Source organism: Pinus tabuliformis, chromosome X (assembly GCF_031772625.1).
Source record: "Pinus tabuliformis cultivar Carrire ecotype Pingquan chromosome X, CPIR1, whole genome shotgun sequence".
In the NCBI taxonomy this organism is placed as follows: Eukaryota; Viridiplantae; Streptophyta; class Pinopsida; order Pinales; family Pinaceae; genus Pinus; species Pinus tabuliformis.
This window is the reverse complement of record NC_142308.1, coordinates 23,853,404-23,875,704: the sequence shown is the minus strand read 5'-3', so window position 1 is coordinate 23,875,704 and position 22,301 is coordinate 23,853,404. Positions and strand designations below refer to the sequence as shown.

The following is a 22,301-nucleotide window of genomic DNA, read 5'->3' as shown; positions in this document are numbered from 1 at the left end:
GGATTTTTGACTTGTCATTTATTAATTGGAGGATACTATTTGTTTACTCCTCCCTAGGATAGATCTAGGTTCTTGCTTTGGATATTATTATTTTATAGGAGGTTTTGAGCTCTACATCTATATAAGATGAGCTTCTCCTATTGTAATGGTTGTTGAAAGTTCAGAGAAAGACTAGTTACTATTGCTAAGCGTTTATGGAGCTTGAAGTACATGCTTGGAACCTAATTGCCGAAGACTAATGTTCAGGTTTCTTGCATCAAACTTGTTTATGAAGGGCTGTAGACCTGGTAATTCTGTTCCTAGTAGAAGAACTTTATTTGTGGTTAATTCCCCTCTTAAATGTTTATGTCTATTGATGGAAAACGTCATTGCATGTCTTCTTTCTTAATTTAGACTAGCTGTAATCTGCATTATCTGGTAGTGGACATACCCTCTACACATGTTTAGAGGTTTTTCTTTATCCAGATTCCTCTACAGAAAATTCTGTTTTTAGTGGCCAGCATGATATGTTTGCTGTAGTCAAGCTATACGCTTTCAAATCATTAGTATTCGTTGCTTTATAGACTCCATATGCCCATAGTGTTTTAGGCACTAATATTGCTCTCAACCAAGCCCAAAACTTTAATAAATTAACTTTCCTTTTTGCTGTCCACAAATCTGGAGATCATAGCCACGACAATCAAAATTCAGACTTGTCATTCTAAGTCCTCTCTTTTTTTACTTGTGTTTACCATATCGTTGGCTTAGTGTTGCTTAGGGATCCCCCCCTGTGCTGGAGGAGGGCCAGCCAAAAGCGTGTGAAAGAGCTACTGTGGTGACAATGGGTAGTCCTTCTTTAGTACCCCTAAGATCTTGTTTGAGTTATAAGACTTTTATCTCCAGAAGGTTTTGTGTGGTAACACACCACATTCTATGTGGTCAAAACACGTATACTGTGTCTATAAATTAAGAAAAGAAGTGTCGTGTAGATAATCCTAAAGGTTGTCAATTTGGTTTATCTCAGATGGTTGGGAGGAATGATTGTTATCCTCCTCATTCTTCCCCACCCAGGTTTGATTCTCGTGAGTGACATGTTGAGCTCATATCTAGTATATTGGCTTCAAACATTATTGTTGAACGGCCTTCAGCCCTGAAGAATATCTTACCCTTGCCTACAGGCTGGAGGGTGGGGGGTTTGGATACATGGGGAAAAAAGAAAAATCCTAAAGGCTGTAGTCAAAATTCCTGAGATAAATTATTACAGGTGACAACCTACGTAATTGATAATAAAGCAAAGAAGATTATGCTAAACAAAACATTGATAAATCAAGTGATTAATAGAACCATAAGCATCAAACTCAAAGTTACATTTTGACCTGGGAATATTTTTTATACCCTAAAAACACCAGATTTATTGGCAACATGCAATTGCGAAAAGCACAAAGGATTGTAACATCTGAATCTACAGCAAATCTCAGAAAAAGAAAATTAGCAATCTTGGCAGATTGTCTGCGAGGGTTGAATGATTTGTCAAGACATGTGCTGGCTGATAGCTGGATACAATTTCAGAGTACACATATTAAACAGAGTTTGCTATGGGCTGTGGCTAATGCTAATGTAGATATCAGCAACTTGCAAATATAAAATCCAGAACAAACTTGGCAGCTTATTTGGCTAAAGCTTCTCAAAACCAACATCTCTAATAATGGCAGCATAAATTTACTCGACATTTTTGTAAAGAAGGGACCAAACTAAACAAACTACTTATCAAGTTGTTTGATATCTCAACTAATAGACAAAGGCACTGCCAAACACTTCTGTGTGTACATCTAAAGACGTGTACTTATCTCTTGCAATACAGAAGTAGATGACTAGTATTGAGATGCACATAAGAAAACAACCAGAATTTCAGAAAGCTGCGGAGCTAAGTCCATACCAGAGGAAATAAATAGTAGGTTTCACTTTTACTATCTCACAATTATCCAGCATTCAGAAACCAGATCAAGAAATCAACAATGATATTCTGAATAGAAGTGATAATGTTTTGAATCATCCATTCAATGGCTATATAAGATAAAATGCATTGGAATATTTAAACAAGTTAACTGTAAAAAGATTGTTGAACAAATGTGCAAGCTCATAGGAGGCACTTTAACTCCAGGCTTGAAATACTGTGATAACTACAAAGGAAGAATGCAGCCATGTCCATCTCCACTCATATCCATCAACATATACTGCTAGGGTTTCATAGCGTATAACTCACACAATTAAACCTAAGCCCTTCAGAAATCATCGTCAGATTCCAGAATGTTGAAAAAAAAGTTTGAACGTAAAAAATGTCAGCCAAGTTTTCCCTTGGATTTCATTTTGCAGAAAACAGCTATGGTTCTCTGGCTAGCATCAGGATTGGATAAAAATACTAGCACTATCTTATGTTATAAAGTGCAAATGTGAAAAGCAAGATAAAGAGACCAGAAAGTAGTATTGCAGACTTTTCTCCATTGTTGTCTATTCCATTTGTCAATATAGGTTGCAGAGAACTCACCCTCACTGCCCATGCGCATAGCTTCTGTAAAAGAATCAGCTCCTACAGGCAAGATCATGAACTCCTGCATTGCGAGCTTGTTGCCAGCATGACTACCTCCATTTATTACATTAAAAGCTGGAACTGGCATGACAAGCTCCTTTGTTCCAGCAATTCCCTGAATATGCTTATACAGAGGTATGCCTTCTGCTCCTGCACCGGCTCTGCATATACTCAGAGATACTCCAAGTATGGCATTGGCCCCTAATTTGGATTTGTTGGTTGTTCCATCCAATTCCAACATTATTGCATCCACTTCTTTTTGATTCCTGTGACAATAAGAGTTGGTAAGAGATGAGTCAATAATAAGAAGCATTCACCCCTGTCAATGTTCCAACAAGTTCATTAAATCTGGTATTTAAATTACAAATTCAAACAAGAAAGGTGTTCATGCCCATGAGTGACAAAGCTGGTGTCATACGATAATCTATTCTGAACTGAGGCAAGAGCAGACAGCTTATGATATTCATACACTACAAGCCAGTGCAAACCTAATATATCTAATGCTTCAAATCGAAGGGGAATAACAGTGGTGCCATCAAAATAGACGAAGGAAAAAAAGGGTTGAAGCAGAATGAAAATAGCAAAATAGGAATCGGTAAAGTAACCCACATTGAAAGGCAGGATTTGGTCCAAATGTTTACTAGTTACCAAAAAGTTTTACCTAGTATTAACAGCCATAGGAGGAGTTTGAAATAAGTTGGCTTTAGTCTGCTATGAGTGCCACTTGGTGTTTGTCTAGTTGAGCTACCCTCTTCTTTCTCATTTGGGTGCACGTACAATGTTGTGCAAATGATCTAGAAGCTTGTTCAAAATTTCCTTTAATTTGCAAAATTGCAAAGGATTCATGACTTGCAATGTTGTGTTCTTGAATGCATTTATGCAGCTTCCATTGGAAATCTTGTCCTAATCTTTTTTCCAAAATTGTCATTTGATTTCTCCCATGCATGGAACTTGAAATTGCAAGTGAAGCTTCCCCGATGGGCTTGTTGTTCAATGTCAATGGTGGTGTGGGGGACTGTGCCCGCCACCCAATAGAAAGGACACAGAGTAATGAAGGGGTGGTGTGGCCACCCCATCCATGCTTGAGCATGCAAGCTTTTATTTCCTTGTCATGGCATTTGGCATCGGAAGCGGGAAAGAATTGCACAAAGCTTGGGAGAGGTGAAGTTCTGGGTGGAAACAGCCAGTTGCCCTCAGTGTGGAGGCTCTGCCTGGTTTGAAGGTAACCTTAGAAGATGTCGGCAACCGATGGATGCACTGTGTTGGGATTTCAATTGGTGGCTCGGTCTGGAAGTGTTGGAAGTTTTGCTCATTATCAATTAGAAGCAAATTTCAATGTGGCCATTCTATAGGTGGCAGTGTTTTCGCCGTGGGTCGGGGGGTAGTGACACTAGTGGTAGGGAGAAAAGCCAGGGACTGAAGGTTCGTCGCAGTGTTGGTCTTGAGAAATCGGGAGGCTTACGATTTAGATTAGATTTCTCTTTCTTTGATAATTGCTTGTGAAGTTTGTTAACCTTTTATTAATCTTTATTATCTTCTTTCATCAAAGAATTACCAAAAATGTAAACATGAAGATCACAAGAAAACAATGAACAACATATATAGCCTCCAAGCCAGGGCAAAACCCCTATAAGGGAAAACCCATAAGAATTATCTTTTTATAGAATTAGATCAATCATCAAAGTGAGATGTCCAAGACCCATGACCATAGAGAAATTCCAACCTTCTAGATGTCAAGTCAAATGCTCTTTCTACACAGCGAATTCATCAATAGCAAGAGACCAATGACATATCTTCAACAATAGATGTGATGAGGCAGAACTTCCACAAACCCTTCTTCAATTTCAGACTTCCGCCCTCCTCCTTCTGTGAAATTTCAGAACTAATCAAGTGAATTGTGAGTATACAAATGAGCTCAACTCACCCTCTATTTATACTGTCCAGAAGGGTTCAAATAGTCATGACCTTTGGGGCAAGGCTGATTTGGCATCTAGAGGGGTTTTTGCCCCAAATTACATATTTAAATTTTAAATTTTTTTCCTTTTTCTTTACAATAGGTCCAAATAGTACTTTGACTCCTTGACTCATCAAATCCTAGAAGCATGAAGAACATGCTTAACTAATGAAATAATAATTTCTTGAGCATGAAACTCATGCCTGAAAAATAATTTTTTCTTTTTCTTCATTTTGTTTTTTACATAAAATATAAAATGACATAAGTATAAAGATAATTATGAAGACCGAACCTAGTAAGATTTTCTAACACTCCTCTTAACTAGGGAGGTATTCATAATTCCACAACCTATACAAGAATACTTCTCAAATTGAAATGTTCTCATAAGAAGAGTCGGATTGATAAGCCATCTTTAAGCATCAACATCATAACCAACATTGTCAAATAGCTACATAGCAAGGCCCTCACTTGACAAGCTCTAACTCTCCACATGATTAGAGCACAATGTTGGGAGGCATACATATGGACACCACCATAGCCTCTCAAGGCACATACCCCATTCAGATGCTCACAAGGTATGTCCTTCTGGGACTATTCTTATCTTGGATTCCCAATCCTTGAAGAATATTGGTCTTCTTTGACCACTCTTATTTGGATACCCTCTCAAATCCTCAAAGAGTGTCGATCCAAGGGACTATTTCCTATCTTGGAATCTTAATCCTCAAGGAGTACCCATCCTAGATGCTTATCCAATCCTCCATTCTCCCTCCCAGCATGATACACTAGACCTACGACAATTAGTCTTGGCCTAGTGCATGACACATATGGAGAATATGGTATCCACCATGACTCCATCTCATCCAGGGAGGAGGTCCTTACTCCTTCTCAAATATGAAGGAGATTTCTTGCTCCCTCTCAATCAGGGAGACATCATCACAATCCTTAGTTGGTCTCATACTTCATTAATGCATCAACTACTTGTTCTTCCGTGGAGATCTTAGTGGTCGCTGCAAGGGCTCCTATTTCCCAATATATCATATATGTGCTTCGACCCTCTTTCACATTTCATCTTCATGACATGGTTTCTCGACTCCTAATAGCATCACATCATATCAAATTTCGAGCTTCTTGGATCTTGTCAATCATCAAACAACATTGTCATCAAATGGTTCATTTGTCATCTTCAAGGAGTTGAGCTTCCTCATAGTTGCTAGCACATGTCTTCTTCCTTCATAACAAAGTTTTGCCTCATATTCGTCAAAGAGTCATATCAGCTTTCAATATCAATTCTACTTTAAGCTTTTCCAAGTCATCAAAAGTGTTCACTCAATCCATGTGTTTTCATATCAAATCAAGCAGTTGTTGGTACAACATCATTTAGCAAGCTCTTCTTCCAGCCTCTTCACATGTTTTTGCAATATGTCCTACCAGGGAGCCAAGTCATATCCAAGCAAATCATCAATATCAAAGTTGTCAAATTATAATATCCTCTTAGAGTGTCATGTCAAATTATGCTACTTGCTCCTTCTGAAGTCAACATTCCTTTGCATGTTCTATCTTCATATTGCAACAAGGTTATGTTTCATCTTTCAATCATCAAAGTGTTCCTAGAATGAACTCATCAGTTGGAAGCTTCAATATCATCAAGGTCCCTACAAATCCTTCTTTCCATCATGCTCATCATTATCAAGGAGTCATCATCAAGCATGAGTCTTGTTTTATTTTGTTCTTCCATCCTTCTCATCTTGCTTCCACAATTTTGACAACCTTCATTATGTGCCTGCAATTTTCACCAACAAGTACAACCAAGCAAAATATACAAAGACAAGAGCATGATGTCAATCCTGTCAATCTAGGGTTTCCATGATTTCTCAAAAGTGTACTTCTAGGGTTCTAGTTACAAACCTTATATATTCCTTTACCTAACCCTTATTAGGGTTTTTACTTTCAACAGAAACACCAAGTCCTAGGGTTTTGACTTCAAGCCCTAGGTTTTATCTTAATCCAACTTTTGCTAGGGTTTAATACATACCCTAGAGTCTTTCTCTCAAAACTCTTTTATGCTAGGGTTTCGAGATATTTTTAATATCAAAGAACACTTAGCCTGCAAACCCTAGATACCATTTCCCAAGAGCTAGGGATTCCTTAGAGGGAACAATTAGGGTTAGGGTTTTCTAGTTTAAACATTTGCTCCTAGGGTTAATTCAATCTAAGCTAGGGTTTAGAAACAAGAGTCTTTAAGACTTCACAGATTTGCAAGACCTACAAACCCTAGATTCTCAAGATTTTTGAAAGAGCATAAGATCATTTGTAAGTGAGTTCATCAAGACAATAGTTTGCAAGACAAGAACTATACATACCTCTTTTGTCCTTACCTTATCCCTTCTAGCAAAGGTTTGGTCTCCAGTTGACAAGTATTAACTTCAAAAGACTGCTTCCCAAAGATGTGCTTCACAAATTCTTGATTTCACAATCCAAAATATTGTAGTTGTATTTCTATATTACTGTTACTTCCAATGAAACTCCTTGTATAATTATAAATTCGCACCGACCTGAGTTTCGATCATACCACAATCAAAAGAAACTGGATCGTTTGTCAATCTCGTTACAAATGAAATATATTTATATATCCAACCTCCAAAACTCCATGTTAAAATTGGATCATAGACTTTCAACACTGCCAAATTTGATCCAGAACAAACCTTTGCTCATTATGTATAAAATGAAACCAAGTTTTATGGCATACATACTGAACCGACCATAATCTTCTCTATTGTGCAAAAACCAATATCTCTTTGTATGTCATATTAATTGTAGAGCTTGCATCGTATTGTTCACCATTTTTGTTCCTTAGTCATTACATCGTGACTCCTTCAACGAACAACGAAAATTAGATCTTAGAGTAATTGAATCATCCATGAGAAATCTCAATTGATCGAACAGATCTAATCAAACTTAAGCCAACGATTATTATATTTCTTGTGTCGTCTGAATATTCACCATAGAGTCAATGCCACTATAGATTTGATGATGCTCCTGTAGAACGATGCCACTGTATGAACTTCTGAACCATATAGAGATGTGATGCAATCCACGGAATATAGTGTGAACCATGAATAGATCAAGCAAGCCACACAGAGAGTAATACATAATATACAGAGATTAGTATGCTTAATTATTGTGAGCCAGAGTATATAAGCCATAGGTGCAGGTGCGAGCCATAATGCAGATTCGAGCCATGAACCAAAACAACGTTATATGCAAGATATTGTGTAAATTCGATCTATTGAGGTTGAGTTATAAAGATGATCCACTATGTGAACGAACCAATGCGACGCTACAAGTGAGCCTTATGCAATCCTTGGATGCCACAGAGTGCAGTGATACATAGTATTTTGGATTAATTTCCTCAAAAATTTGACTTTGACTTAACCACCAAGGTCCAAGGGCTCAAATTTTCTTAAAATATCCATTTTTCCTTTGGTGGAGGACCTCCAAAAATTGACTTCCTTTTGACCGACGAATTTTTTATTATTTTCGACTTGGAAAGGAGTCTTGGTGTACTTTCCCATAATACCTATTACCCTGCTATCACTGCTTGGGAAAGGAGTCTTGGTGTACTTTCCCAAGGCACACCCCCTACACACATCATGACGCTCAATACTAAACTCTGGTAACCCAGTAACCATCTCTCTTAGCATCATGAATGCTCCATGGTGCAAGTGGGCCATCCTCCTGTGCCATAACTCGCACAAGTCACTGCTGCTAGTCATATCCAATAAAACTCCGATAGGCTGAAACATGAACCTGTAAAGTCTCCCACTATTGACTCCAATCACTCTAGCAGAAGTGATACTATATCCATTGAGATATATAAGCACCTATCCATCTTGGAACACCACAACATATCCCCTGTCCTCAATACCGGAAACTGAAATCAAGTTCTTCTTCACCCCTGGAACATATAGGACATCAATCACTTTCAAAGGAGGTAATGACTCCCTTTGAAAGGATACAGTCCCCACACCTATTGCTCTGACCTTGGAGTTATCTCCAGGTCTATATCATGCTTTGTAAGACTTGTAAAGTGCTCTCTAACTCCGGTCATATGGTAGGAAGCTCCATTGTCAACAAACCAAACACTAGAAGATGTAACACTAGTGGCAAGACTCACCACTAAAGCAAACTTTGTGTTAAACTTGGTGGAAAACTCATCCACCTCGACTGAAGTTGCAACACCCTTCTTCTTTCCCTTCTTGTTGGGGCATTGAAAGGCACAGTGACCGATCTTCTGACAAGCAAAGCATCTCACTTTGCTCATGTCCTTCTCCTTATATTTTCCCTTCTGCTTGGCGCCACTAGAAAACCCCTTCTTGGCCACCTTCTTGCCCTTAGTTGTGAGGGCAACATTCTCCTCCTCATCAGCCCCACCATGCTGGCTACCACTCTTGGCATTCCTCTTGGTCTCCTCTTGGATGAAATCATCCCACATCCTCCTCCAATCTGGAAGATGATCTCTAACAACAATGCCATCAATGAATCCATCCCACTTCTTGGGAAAGCCACTCGATGTCGTCCTCAACAACTAGTCATGAGGGATAGTCTCTCCCACTACAGCCAACTCATTTCCCACTTGTGTGATCTTTGGTAAGGTATGAGTTCACTATGTCAGGCTTGGTCATCTTGGTGTTTCTTAGTTTCTCACACAACACCATCTTCTTGTTTGTTAATTTTAGGTATGTTCTATGCTGATAGCAAATTTACTTCAATTTTCCATATTAGCTCAATATCAATTCGAGATTAGCAATCACATTTAGCATGATAGTAAAATGCAGATAGAACATAAGCATAAATCGTAGAAAACAAGCCAAGACAAGAGGACACAAGATGTGGTGCCAGCTAGGGACAAACCCCAATGTGGGGAAACCCTTGATCAATTCTTCTTATATGTTCTTCAATAGTTCAGCAAAGAGAGAGATAGTACATATACATCAGAAGTCAACCTTTTGACTTATCTAAATATGAACAGAGATCTTCTCTAGGAAGATGGCATATGAGAAAGCTAAGCTGAGCAAACTACTTCCACCAATCCAAGGTGACTCCATCACCATGCTTCACTTCACTGTGTTGCACCTTACTGTGTTGCACCCAATCTTCATTGTTGTACCTTATCTTCTTGCTGCACCTACTTGTGTTGCATCATGTTGTACCTCACTGTGCCCATCATGCTGCATCTCATTGTAGCATTTATTATCACTGTGCTGCACTTTGTTACCAAGTGCTGCACACAACATGCTACACTACACTTCATCATGATGCCCATCATTATGCAGCAGCATTCAACATCATGTTGCACCTTATAGCAACATTGTCACATCTTATCATGTTTTGCATTAGTTCACTGTTTAGGGGATTCTCTATTTGTTGCAGCAGATTGGGCAGCCTTCATCATGGACTGGTTAGGCCATCAAGACAGTCCTACCAACCCTCACACATAGGCAGCAACATATCAAATACATACCTGGAACTTGTGCATACTGTTATAGCATTAGATCACGGGTTAGGGCATCCAAACAGTCCTGTTCAGCCCTTCTTCCAGCTACAATAGTCCTCTTAAATCTGCAGCTCATCAACCAGAGAGAATACCCATCATTCCATGCACAAGTTGCTCCACAAACCACCTAGGTTTGTCCTTCTTCAATGTGGTTGCCTACTACACTTGCTTGGCCCTGTCTAGGGCATCATGCTACCTACAAAAACACTTCGGAAACCCTCAACAAGGCTCCCTTTCCTTCGCTGCTACTATAGGAATATGCAGCCTTGTTTTGGAGGGCCTAATACATCTCAGCCTCCAAAACAAGCCTCCCTTCCTACCTGTAATTACCCAAGGAAACTTGACCTGTTCACTTGTGAGGTTTCTTTTATTTCTACCCAGAATTTCCCATCATGAGCTCAGCCTCCTGCCTGTAGTAACTCGGCTTCCAAACAGTCTAGAAGGAGGCATAAACTATGCCTTCCTTCACCTTCGCTGGGCTTCTCTCTTATGTGGCCAAAACAAAGCTCTTTATGCACCATAGATCTTGTCATAAGTTTGTTGCTAGGGCACATTGTGACAGCTGATTTAGGGCCTCATAGATAAGCATTGTAGGTCTCTTCTAGACCTGCGTTTAGGGCATCTTCATGACTACATTTTAGGGCATCATCTCCATGACTGCATTTTAGGGCATCATCTCCATGACTGCGTTTTAGGGCATCATCTCCATTAGGGCAGCATTGTCTTCTTAGGATCTCTCCTCCTACCAAAACCTAAGACAAGTGGAGAGGAACAGATCACAAGAAGTGTGTGTGAAAATGATCTACAAGGCACCTCTATTTATACTAAAACGTTGAGCACAAGTGGGGGCAATTTGGTTGTTGGCCGACCCTGACGAATTGTCCCATAACACAAATAAATTCATATCTCCATGAATACTTGTCGGAATCGGATGATATTTAGATCAATCCTACACCTCTCAACGAGAGGAATCCAAGAAAAATATCAGCTACCATAAATAAGATGACCCACAGGGAGTTTGGCCCTAGTTGCCAATTTTAACACTGTTCTTATTGGTGCTTTGGTAAAGTGTAATCTACTAATCAGGGACTCCCACATCTCATAGGCAAACTTCTTCCCTGACATATGAGGTATAAGGTGGTCTTTTATTGCATCTAGAAGGATCCTCTTAGCCTTTACATTCCACTTGTTGAATTTTGATGACTGAATAAGATCAGTAGGTGGTTGTATTGTTGTTTCAACAATATCCCACAACTCAAACTCCTCAAGCAACAAAACTATCCTCTCCTTTCAGGGACCAAAATTTTCATCCCCGCTCAACCTATCCTCCACCCTCAAACCAGTAGCCATTTGACCCTCTCAACCAACATAACTTTTGAACATTGGAGATGAATAAACAACTTCCCTCTCAACTCCAAATCTCTGGTATATAGTCTGTTTTTATGCTTGTTGGTTTCTTTATTTATCAGCTGAGGTTCACAAGTGTTCTGATACCATGAAAATTCTTTGTTTCTTGTAGCCCCACCCGATTTCAGTTTGTTTCACTCATCAAGTTTAATGCCCAACCCCATGGTTCATTTGCACATTAAAACATGAATATAAAATTACAACTAAAACACTGCTAGGCTACCACTACTCTAGAAAATCGAGCCACAGTCTGAAAACTCATGCCACTTCAGCAATCTTTGCCCCTCGAACTACGTGTCACTGCACAGAATTTCCTCCTCAAAATTCGGGCCATAGAACTACAATTAATGTCCTTGATTTTGGTGCTTGTCGTCTACAATCTCTACCTTGAATTGTGTGCCTAGCATACTACCTACTCAGCCTTGATTTTTGCGTTGTAGCAGCCTTAAAATTCATGCCTCAAACCCAACTTTTTCTCCATGAAAATTAGGCCTCTCAGTCCAACAAACCCTCACTGAAACTTATGCCTCAAGCCGATCAACTCTGCCCTCAAAATCTGTGTTGAAACTCCTCAATTTCAACACTGGAACCTCTGCCCTTTTCCTTGGAATGTGTGTCTATAGATGTTGCTGTAACTCAATTTCTCCTTCAGCAAATAATAGCTATCACAACCTCTCCTTGTTCTCTTCCTCTCCTCTCTTCTCCAACTTTGCACTTGAAGAATGAATGAGCTCACTTGCATTTTTCCTCCTTTTTAGTCTCATTAGGGGTGAGAGGCCCTATCCCAAAGATCAATGGCTGAGATTAGATCTCAAATCTACTTGATCAAGGGTGGAGATCTAATCTCCCATTGACCGCCTTTTTATGTCTCCCCGTTCATTAATGACCCCTCTAGTTACTTTAATAACTTTTTGTACCATGTCCTTTTTCTCATAAAGTGAATTTAAAAACATAAAGTAACTTTAATATTATAAAGTACTATGTACTTTTCGTACCTCATGAAGTGTAAGAACTGAGAATAATTTAAATTACTATTCCCTGAATAACTATTTCCTGTGAACAGAATATAAAATCTAAGAACTGTAAATAATTTAAATAACTATTCCCTGTGAACAGAATATGAAATCTTCATGAACATACATTAAAATTGAATTGATTTAATGAGAAGTAGTTACCTAGTCTGTTGCAGATGAAGATGCTTCAAAACTTCTCTAGTTTGCTCCCGTTACCAAAAGACCAAAACCACCCAGCCAAACTGAGTACAACCTAGATACTCAGTCTAGTATGCTTCTCAGTTGATGCAAATTGTTCCCCCGTGACCAGAAACTTCATAACAAGCAAGGTTCAATTTTTCCTGATGATAAACTCTGTGTACAAATTTTGCTCCTGTTTCTCCCCCCTTTTCCTCCAACCGTCCCTTCCTTTTTATAAGTCTCCATTCACTAACTTCCTCCATCTCCGTGTCCAAATTATGATACGTGTTGATTTTTATAAACAAAATCTGATTTTATTTTATTTGAATATCTTAATCTGAAATAAAGTTTATTTATTTATTTTAATGATTTAATTTTAATTTATTTAATTTATAATTTATAATTTTATTTAATTTATAATTTATAATTTTATTTAATTTCATAAATTTTAATTTACTATAAGTGGGTCATTACATATATCCCTCCTTCCAAAAACTTCGTCACAAAGTTAGGGTTTTTATCGTATATTAATACTTATAATAGTGATCAGTACATTTTTGTTCGGATTGTGTATCGAGGTTAAATTCTTACTTAATGTGAGGGCACTATAAAATTGGTGTTTTGAATACTTTTAGGTTTATAACTTTAATGATCATGTTTTACTTCATCAAGTTCCCTAGCTATTACAAAATCATCCTATCCTTCCTAATCTATTCCACCCCCATCCTATCCGTCTTCTACTAGAGTATGCCATGGCGTTAGTTATACTGATCTAACCATTCATAAACTCTAAGGATGACAACATCGGCTATATCGACCTAATTCCCAGTAGGCATCCAACAGTCATCATCACACGTCTAGGGGAGCGTGATTCGCATAGTCCTCCCATGACTCCAGGTTTGGGAGGATAAATGGTGGGCAACACCTCCACCCCTCCCAGTAGAATCAGGGTTAATACCCTATCATGAAATTTTCTTTGAGCCTTAATTGTTATGAAGTTTTTGTCATCACGTGGTCATTTTGGTAACGGATATTATCTGCAATCATAAACACTTGTCCATGCATTTATAAAATTGCATTAATATATTGAAAAACAAATAGCTTATGTATAATTCATACATGTCAACATACTTTGCCATATTCTATTCATGTCATTAGCTTTCATATTAAAATGTAATCATTCTTTGATTTCTATCTCATCAATCATATTGATATGCATAAATGAAACAAAATTATAATATCTTAATTCCCATCAAAAGCAAAATTACTCAAATATTTAAACTTTACTTTGATAACTATAATTTAATAAGATCAATAACATATTTTGTCTTGGTATCCATGTACTAGTGGAATTAAACAGATATTATGTCATAAAGTTCATGTTTATATATGGTCATTCAAAAATGGTTCTGAGTCTCTGATTTACAGTAAAGTAAATATATACAAAACATAGTTTAAAGTTCTTCAAAATTGACACAGGTTGGAGTATTTTTGACATATGTTCTCCGTATCTTCCCAAGTCGCTGATCTAGGACTATACTTGTCCCACTGGACCCTAACTTGGTCTATCAGACGATTCCTAAGCTGTTGAACCCTACGTTCCAGTATACGTAATGGTTCGACCGATATGGTTCCTTCCATTGAAGGTTATGAGATCAGTGAGCTATGTAATGCCTTAATACAGATACATGAAATACATTATGAACTTTATGCAAGTGAGGTGGCAGTGCAAGATGATAGGCGACAGGTCCAACTCTTTCCATGACTTTAAATGGTCCAATAAATCGGGGTGATAACTTTGTCCCTTTTCCGAATCGAATAGTACTTTTATTCAGTTTGATGTGGATGAAAACCTGATCCCCTACCTCATACTTCCTATCAGTTCTGTAAGCATCAGCATAACTCTTTTGTCTATCCTGTGCTTCCTTTAACCGCTGTCTAATTTGTTTTACCTGCTCCTCCATTTCTTGTATTAATTTTGGCCCTACTAACACTCGATCTTCTAACTTGTCCCAACTTAACAGTGTTCTGCAAGGTCTGTCATATAATGCTTCAAATGGAGGCATTCCGATTGAACTGTGATAACTGTTATTGTATGCAAATTCGACTAAGGATAAGTACTTTTCCCAGTGTGATTGCTGATCCATAACATACATCCTCAACATATCTTCTAGTACTTGATTTACCCTTTCTGTTTGCCCATTAGTTTCAGGATGATAAGTTGTGCTTAAATTTAATTGAGTTCCTAAGGCTGACTGCATGCAAGTCTAGAATCCTGAAGTGAATCGTGAATCTCTATCTGATATAATCTTTTTAGGTACTCCATGAAATCTAATAATTTCATTTATGAATACTTGAGCTACATCAACAACTTCATAAGTATCTCTTACGGGAATGAAATGGGCGTTTTTCGTTAATTTATCCACTACTACTAGAATGGCATTGTGTCTTTGAAAAGTAAGAGGTAGCCCAGTGATAAAATCCATAGAAATAATCTCCCATTTGGTCATAAGAATGTCGTGTGGTTGTAAAAGACTCGCTGGATGACAATGATCTGCTTTCACTTGTTGACATTCCAAACATCTTGCAACGAATTGAATGATATCACGTTTCATGCCCGACCATAAGAAGAGTTTCTTGGTATCCACATACATTTTTCTTTACTCCAGGATGTGCACAATACGCTGCTCTGTGGGCTTCCTTAAGGATAGTGTCTCGAAGATCCCTACTATCAGGAATATACATCCTTCCATGGAATCGTAAGATTCCATCATCTTTTAGTTCATATCCTTCAAACTTAGATTCTTTTGGCTTTTTACTTTCAAGACTAGGTCTCACCTTTAAATACCAGCTATTTTTTATGAGATATTCTAGTACTCGTTGCCTTGAGTCTACTTTAATAGGTATGAGAGAAAATATCCGAGGTCTTCTGCTTAAAGCATCTGCCACTACATTTTCCTTTCCTTTAATATATGATATTCCAAAGTCATATTCACTTAAGAATTGACTCCATCGTCTTTGTCTAGCATTCAAGTCTCTTTGGGTGAACAAATATTGTAGACTTTGATACTCGCTTTTAAGTGTAAAACTTTGCCCCACTAGATAGTGTCTCCAAATCTTTAAAGCTAGTACTATAGTAGCTAACTCTAAATCGTGAGTAGCGTAGAGTTCTTCATGAGGCTTTAACTTTCTTGAGACATATGCTATTACTCCTCTATCCTGCATTAATACTGCACCTAACCCATGTTTGGATGCATCAGTACATACCGTAAAATTTTTGTCCATATTAGGGACTCTTAAGATTGGTGTACTGGTCAGTAGTCTTTTGAGTTCAGAGAATGCTTTATTACATTCCTCAGTCCATTCATATTTAACACCTTTACGTTGAAGAGTTGTAATCGGCTTTGCAATTTTGGAGAACCCTTCCACAAATCTTCAGTAGTAACCAGCTAAACCCATAAAGCTTCGTACTTCATGTGCGTTTTTCGATATTGGCCATTCCATGATTGCTTTTACCTTTTTAGAGTCTACTGAGATCCCTTCACCTGATATGATATGACCTAAGTAATGAATCTTTTTTTGAAAGAACAAACACTTGGATAACTTTCCATACAACTGGTGTTTTCTGAGGCAAGATAACACTATCCGTAAATGGTCTTCATGCTCTTTCTCATTCTTGGAATAGATGAGTATATCATCTAAAAAGAGTTGTACAAATTGATCAAGATATTTGCGGAAAACACTGTTCATAAGATTCATGAATACTGCTGGTGCATTAGTTAATCCAAATGGTACCACAGCAAATTCATAATGTCCAAAGTGTGTCCAGAATGCAGTCTTAGAAATATCGCTTTCAGAAATCCTTAGTTGATGATAGCCTGATCGAAGATCAATTTTTTGAAAAGACAGTAGCTCCTTTCATTTGATCGAAGAGATTATCAATTCGAGGCATAGGATATCGATTCTTTACTGTAGCTCGATTCAAGTCTCAATAGTCTATGCATAATCTTAAGGATCCATATTTCTTCTTGACAAAAATTACAGGAGCACCCCAAGGTGATATACTGGGTCGAATATGTCTTATATCCAATAGTTCCTTCAATTGAATTTGTAATTCTTGAAGCTCTGGAGTTGTCATTCTATAAGGTGTTTTAGAGATTGGTTGAGTACCAGGTTTCAATTCTATTGTGAGATCTAGCTCTCTTTTAGGGGGTAATCCTGGTAGTTCCTTTGGAAATACATCCGGAAATTCGGCTAACATCGGATATTGTTCTAAGGATGGTCCTTTTTCTTTACTTCTTGAATTACATATGCCTGACAACCTTTTCTTAAGCAACGCTTCATTTTCATTGCTGATATGTAGCGTAAAGATACTTTTCTCTTGATTCCTTGAATTTGGATCACTTCTCCTTCATCATTTATACCTAGAATTCTTTTCCCATAACAGTCTACCCAAGCTTGATGAGCTTCTAGCCAATCCATACCTATGACAAGATCATAAGTCCCTAAGGTTGTGACATAAACTTTCAATTTAGTCGAACAGACCCCTAGGTCAATTTTGCATTGATCCACACTTAAGTCTACGGATTGGAGTTCTCTTGAGGCCATTTCTACCTGTCTGAAATCATTTTATGTTTTGCATATTTCTGTGGTGTGGTTTTTGAGGTTCAGTATTCGGATATTCCACAGTTTTCATTTTTGCATTGTCTACGTTTCGAGTCTAGAACAAGACTCATCCTCTTGAAATCATTTTGTTTGCGAGCTGCCAACCAACATTTGTTTAATGCATATGACGAAATGAAACTATCTATGGCACCAGTATCAAATAAGATTTTGAATTATATACCATTAATAATACCTGAAGATTCCACTACAGTGGATTGATGTGGTGCTTGATCGTTGTTGACTAATGCATGAATTATATGATTGCCTTGGTTATTTGATATTGGTTCCTTTTCGGTCCTATGCAATATACTTGATGAAGCTTCTGGACAATCACGTTGAAAATGCGGTCCTCCACATCCCCAACAATTAATCTGTGTTGGTCCTCTTGAATCAGGACGTGAATTTCTAGATAAAGAGCTTCGTCCTCTCATGTTGCTTCCTCTCGACTTTCTTCCTCTATTAGTAGTTCCATGAGATTTCCATGGACTGGTGTTTGATGATTCAGCAGCTATAGTATTAACTGCCATGGGAGCTCTTGTTCCTACATTTCTTGGGATAAATCTATTACCATAAGGTGGTCTTGAGCTACCTCCCCTGAAGAAATTTCGGGGAGTCTTTCCTGAAAACCCTAATTGTAAAGGTTTTGCTGGCCCTACATCCTTTTGATTCCTAGATGTTCTTCTGCATAACGGCCACATTCTACCGCCTCAGCTACTGATGATGGTTTCCACATGCTCACCAAGGCCCTGATGCGAGGATTTAACCCAAATATGAAGCGTTCAGCCTGACATTCATCAGAATCTAAGTAGTGAATGTATTTCACAAGCTCCATAAACCTTATCTCGTATTCTTCCACTGTTTTATTACCTTGAACTAATGTATGAAAGGCTCCGGGTTGTTGTTGTTGAAAATATGGAGGTAAATACTTTGTGCGGAATCTTTCCTCGAACAATTCCCAAGGGACATTATCCGTTGTGAGGTGTAGTTGTTTTTCCAGATTTCCCCACCAAATCAAGGCACTTTCCTTTAATTGAAATACAACAATTTTTGTTTTTGCAGAAGAAGAGTATTCTCTTAATTTAAAACATCTGTTCGTTCCTTCTAACCATGCCTCAGCACGTTCTCCAGCTCGTCCTCCTGAAAATTCTGGGAGTTTAATTTTCTAAAGCTCCCTAGAAATATCTTCCTTTGATCTTTTATACTCAAAATTCTTTGGTTCTGCTGAATTGGTTGCTAAGGGTTGAGGTTCTTCTTTGGTTTTAGCCATTGTTGACCCTTTTAATGTTTCCAATAAGGCTTCTAATGAATGCATTATCACAGTCAACTCTGGTGCTGGAGCGATTGGTGTTGATGCTGGTAATGAGGGAGATGATGATGATGGTGGCGATGGAGATGGTGATGACGACGGTGGTGGTATTATTGACGGTGATGCTTCCCGATCACGTTGTCGTCGCTCATATGTCCTTACCATTGTAATGCTTCCTGTATACATAATAAAATTTTGTAAGAAAATTTGAGGTATACATTCGGATTTATCATATAGCTTTTTTTTGCAATTTCATATTTATAAACGGGTATAGTTTTTTTGCTATTTTTATCTGCTAGGCAGATCTTACTGGTACCGAGGTCAAGGAGGGTGGTCTCGCGACCTCCTTGTCCTAATGCAGGGAATCCTACCCTAATGCGTAATAATACTATTCTAATGCATGAGTCTTTAAATTAGATTATTATCATAATCATTGTAACATAACATAAATAATAGCCTAAAATATTTATGCCTAACTATATATAAAATAAAAACGTAATATAATCTAATATATATTACTCACTTTTTTTTTATTATCTTAAAATAATTATATATCATTTAAAAACATTAAATTTAATTTGTTTAATCATGGAAGCAATGTCTGCAAATATATATATAAATCCAATCGTCTTCTATATATAGTTTTACACGACTGGTCATAAGTCCTCACCGAGTGTATAAATACGAGCATCACATATAAAGTTAAATATAATTTAATATAAAATTTGTACTTATGACGCATACGTTTTTTTTTTTTTTGAAACGGATATGGTTAATATCTATGTTGCACGGGTTCCCGAACCCGGGGGTGGGGTTCTCGAACCCGTCCCTAAGTACCAGATTCGGGTACGGGTTCTTCTCAGAAGAACCCATAAGAACCGGGTTCTTCTATGAAGAACTGGGTTCTCCAAAAAAAAAAAGGGTTCTTTTCCTTTAACGGGTTCTTTGGGTTCTTGGGTTCTTCAGTTTGGGTTCTTCGATTTGGGTTCTTTCGGTTCTTCAGTTTGGGTTCTTCAGAAAAAATTATATTAAAAATTTAATTTCAAGTAAACTTTTTTTATTGAAATTTAAAAAATAAAATTTAAAAATTAATAATATGATATTTATTATTAACAAATGTCAAAAACTTAAAAGTTAAAACCTAAACTTTTTACTAACCCACAGCCATCGAATTTCATTTTTGTTTTTGGTTGAGCTGTTTCGATTTACCCATTTCATGTGGCCGAGGTGTCTTTGGTTCACATGCATCTTTGGCAGATAGACGCAAGAAGGATCCAATTGATTGGTGGTGGCTTCATGGTGTTGATGCTCCTGAGTTGCAGCAATTTGCCATATGGTTACTTGAATAGGTAGCTAGTTTAAAGTTCCTCATCTTATTCAAAATTTGAAAAATTCTCAATTAAATATAGGAAATTAATTTTAATTTTTAAATTTTAAATTTTAAATTTTCATTTTAGTTTTAGTTTCTATTTCTAAATTTTTAATTAATTTAATGGGCTTCCCCTAAAATTTCAAGTAGCTAGTTCTTTATCTTGTGAGAGGAATTGGAGTACTTATGCTTTTATTCATTCAGTAAAGAGAAATAGGTTGGGCTCAAAGAAGGCATGGAACTTAGTGTACATTCATAGCACACTTCGTCTCATATCTTGAAAAGACTCGGGGTACAAGGAGGGTCCTTTCAAGAGATGGGACCAACACATAGATGATGCTATGTGTGTGGAAGAGGAGATACAACCAGATGGCCTTATTGAGCTACCTCCAATTACTATGGATGAGCAAGAGCCTCAAGATGAGAGTGATTCCTACCTGGAGAGCATGCTAGTTGAAGATCTAAGTGATGTTGGTGACATGGATGTTGATGACATGGGTTGAAGAAGCCATTGTTCATTAGGCTTGAGCTATTTTTATTTTAGTATTTTAAAATTTCCTAGTTCATGCAACCTCAAGATGAGAGTGATTCCTACCTAGAGAGCATGCTAGGTGAAGATCTAAGTGATGTTGTTGACATGGATGTTGATGACATGGGTTGAGGAAGCCATTGTTCATTAGGCTTTAGCTATTTTTATTTTAGTATTTTAAAATTTCCTAGTTCATGTTTGGAGATGCCTCAAGGCAAATTTTGAATGTAGTATGACAATGGACGATTCATGATTCTTATTAATATGTAAACACTGAACAGTTTTTTGGTCATAAATTTTGAAATTTCAATGTGAATGTTCAATGTTCAATGAAGTGCATGTTTAAATGATTAAAGTTTTTTTGTTTAAAGTTGAAAAATATACAAATTCAAATTTCATATATATTATTAATTATAATTTATAAATTTATAATTTATAAAATTTAATTATTAAAATTTAATATTATTATATTACCCGACAAACCCACTCACCCTGTTTCAAAAAATGCCGACCCCGTCCCCGTCCCCGTCCCCGTCCCCGAACCCATGTTTCCTGGCAACATAGGTTAATATATATTTGTATAAGTTAGATATTTGTTATCGACCAAAGTTGAACTTGCCCTTCGTATTTATTAATAACGAAATTTTCTCTACAATAAAAAACATCAAAGAGCTTCGATATAAGTATTGATTAAAAGCATTGAAGCCATTACCAAAGATTAATAGTGGGAATCTATGAGTTCTTCATTTTTTATTTTAAAGGGTAATTCATGATAAGCGTGGTCAAACCTTAATACGAGTCATATATATGATATATATGCACAGCGTTACAAAATTCAAGAGCGTTGATGAGGCATGTAGATGTCATTACGGTATTAGTTATTTTTATATTTTGTTAAATTTACCGCACTTGGACTGCTAGACAATATACTTACTGTTTAGATTCTGAAATTTGGGTATATCTTTGGTGTGAAGTCGTTTATATGGAGGGAGGTTAGCGTGTCGAAACCCCACCTGACCCATCCGTCGTTTTTCAATGGATAACATATGATACATGTGATCGCATATTCGATATAGTTTAATATTTGGATATGGTTTGCTATATTATATGATATAGTTACGATATTATATATATCATGTATGGTTTGAAACTTTAATTCATCGCTTGACACCTAAAGAATAAAATTATTTCCTTGGCGCGTCTTCACAATAACACGCCTGCATACTTCGCGAAGGTGATTGGCGTGTGGACAGCTATTGACGTCTGGTCCTGAAGAGACTAGCGGATTTATGTGAATGCATTGTTATATAAGAATTTCTGTTTTTTTTTTTGTTAGCACTGTCGTTCATCCCTTCTATTTCCAGAACACCAAAACCTAAGGATGCTGCCTTCCGAAGCACTTCAACTGGAAAAATATTCCCGCTTATCCCATTCAGATGCAAATGGCACAAATTCACGCTTGGAAAAATCAGATGCTAGAGTTCAAAAATTGAGTTGATCAGGGGTGAGTCTATGTCTGTCCCATTCAAGAAGTTTTCCCTTGGGACATTCCTGCGACTGCGATAATGGAGTTAATTCCTCCGCAGACGATGAAAGGAAACCCAAAGACTGCAGCAATGCAAATTGACAATATTCCGAGGATGATGGTCAAGGGTCTGTACTTGGCATCCCAAATGCTAGAAGGTTAATTCCCTTCCTTAAAGGCTGACTCGGCTGAATTTTAATCGGAAAACAACAGCATTCGTGTGTTCTTTCCGC

At 37.5% G+C, this 22,301-nt stretch overlaps 1 protein-coding gene across 1 annotated transcript in view; it reads right to left on the bottom strand.

Moving 5' to 3' along the window:
• The window catches only part of ENO1 (enolase 1), a 46,599-nt gene that overhangs the window by 12,371 nt on the left and 11,927 nt on the right, over positions 1 to 22,301 (bottom strand). The window contains exon 2 of the mRNA XM_089446396.1: positions 2,525 to 2,832. Within this exon, the coding sequence (XP_089302522.1) occupies positions 2,525 to 2,832 (308 nt within the window). The remainder of the gene's footprint in view (positions 1 to 2,524; positions 2,833 to 22,301) is intronic.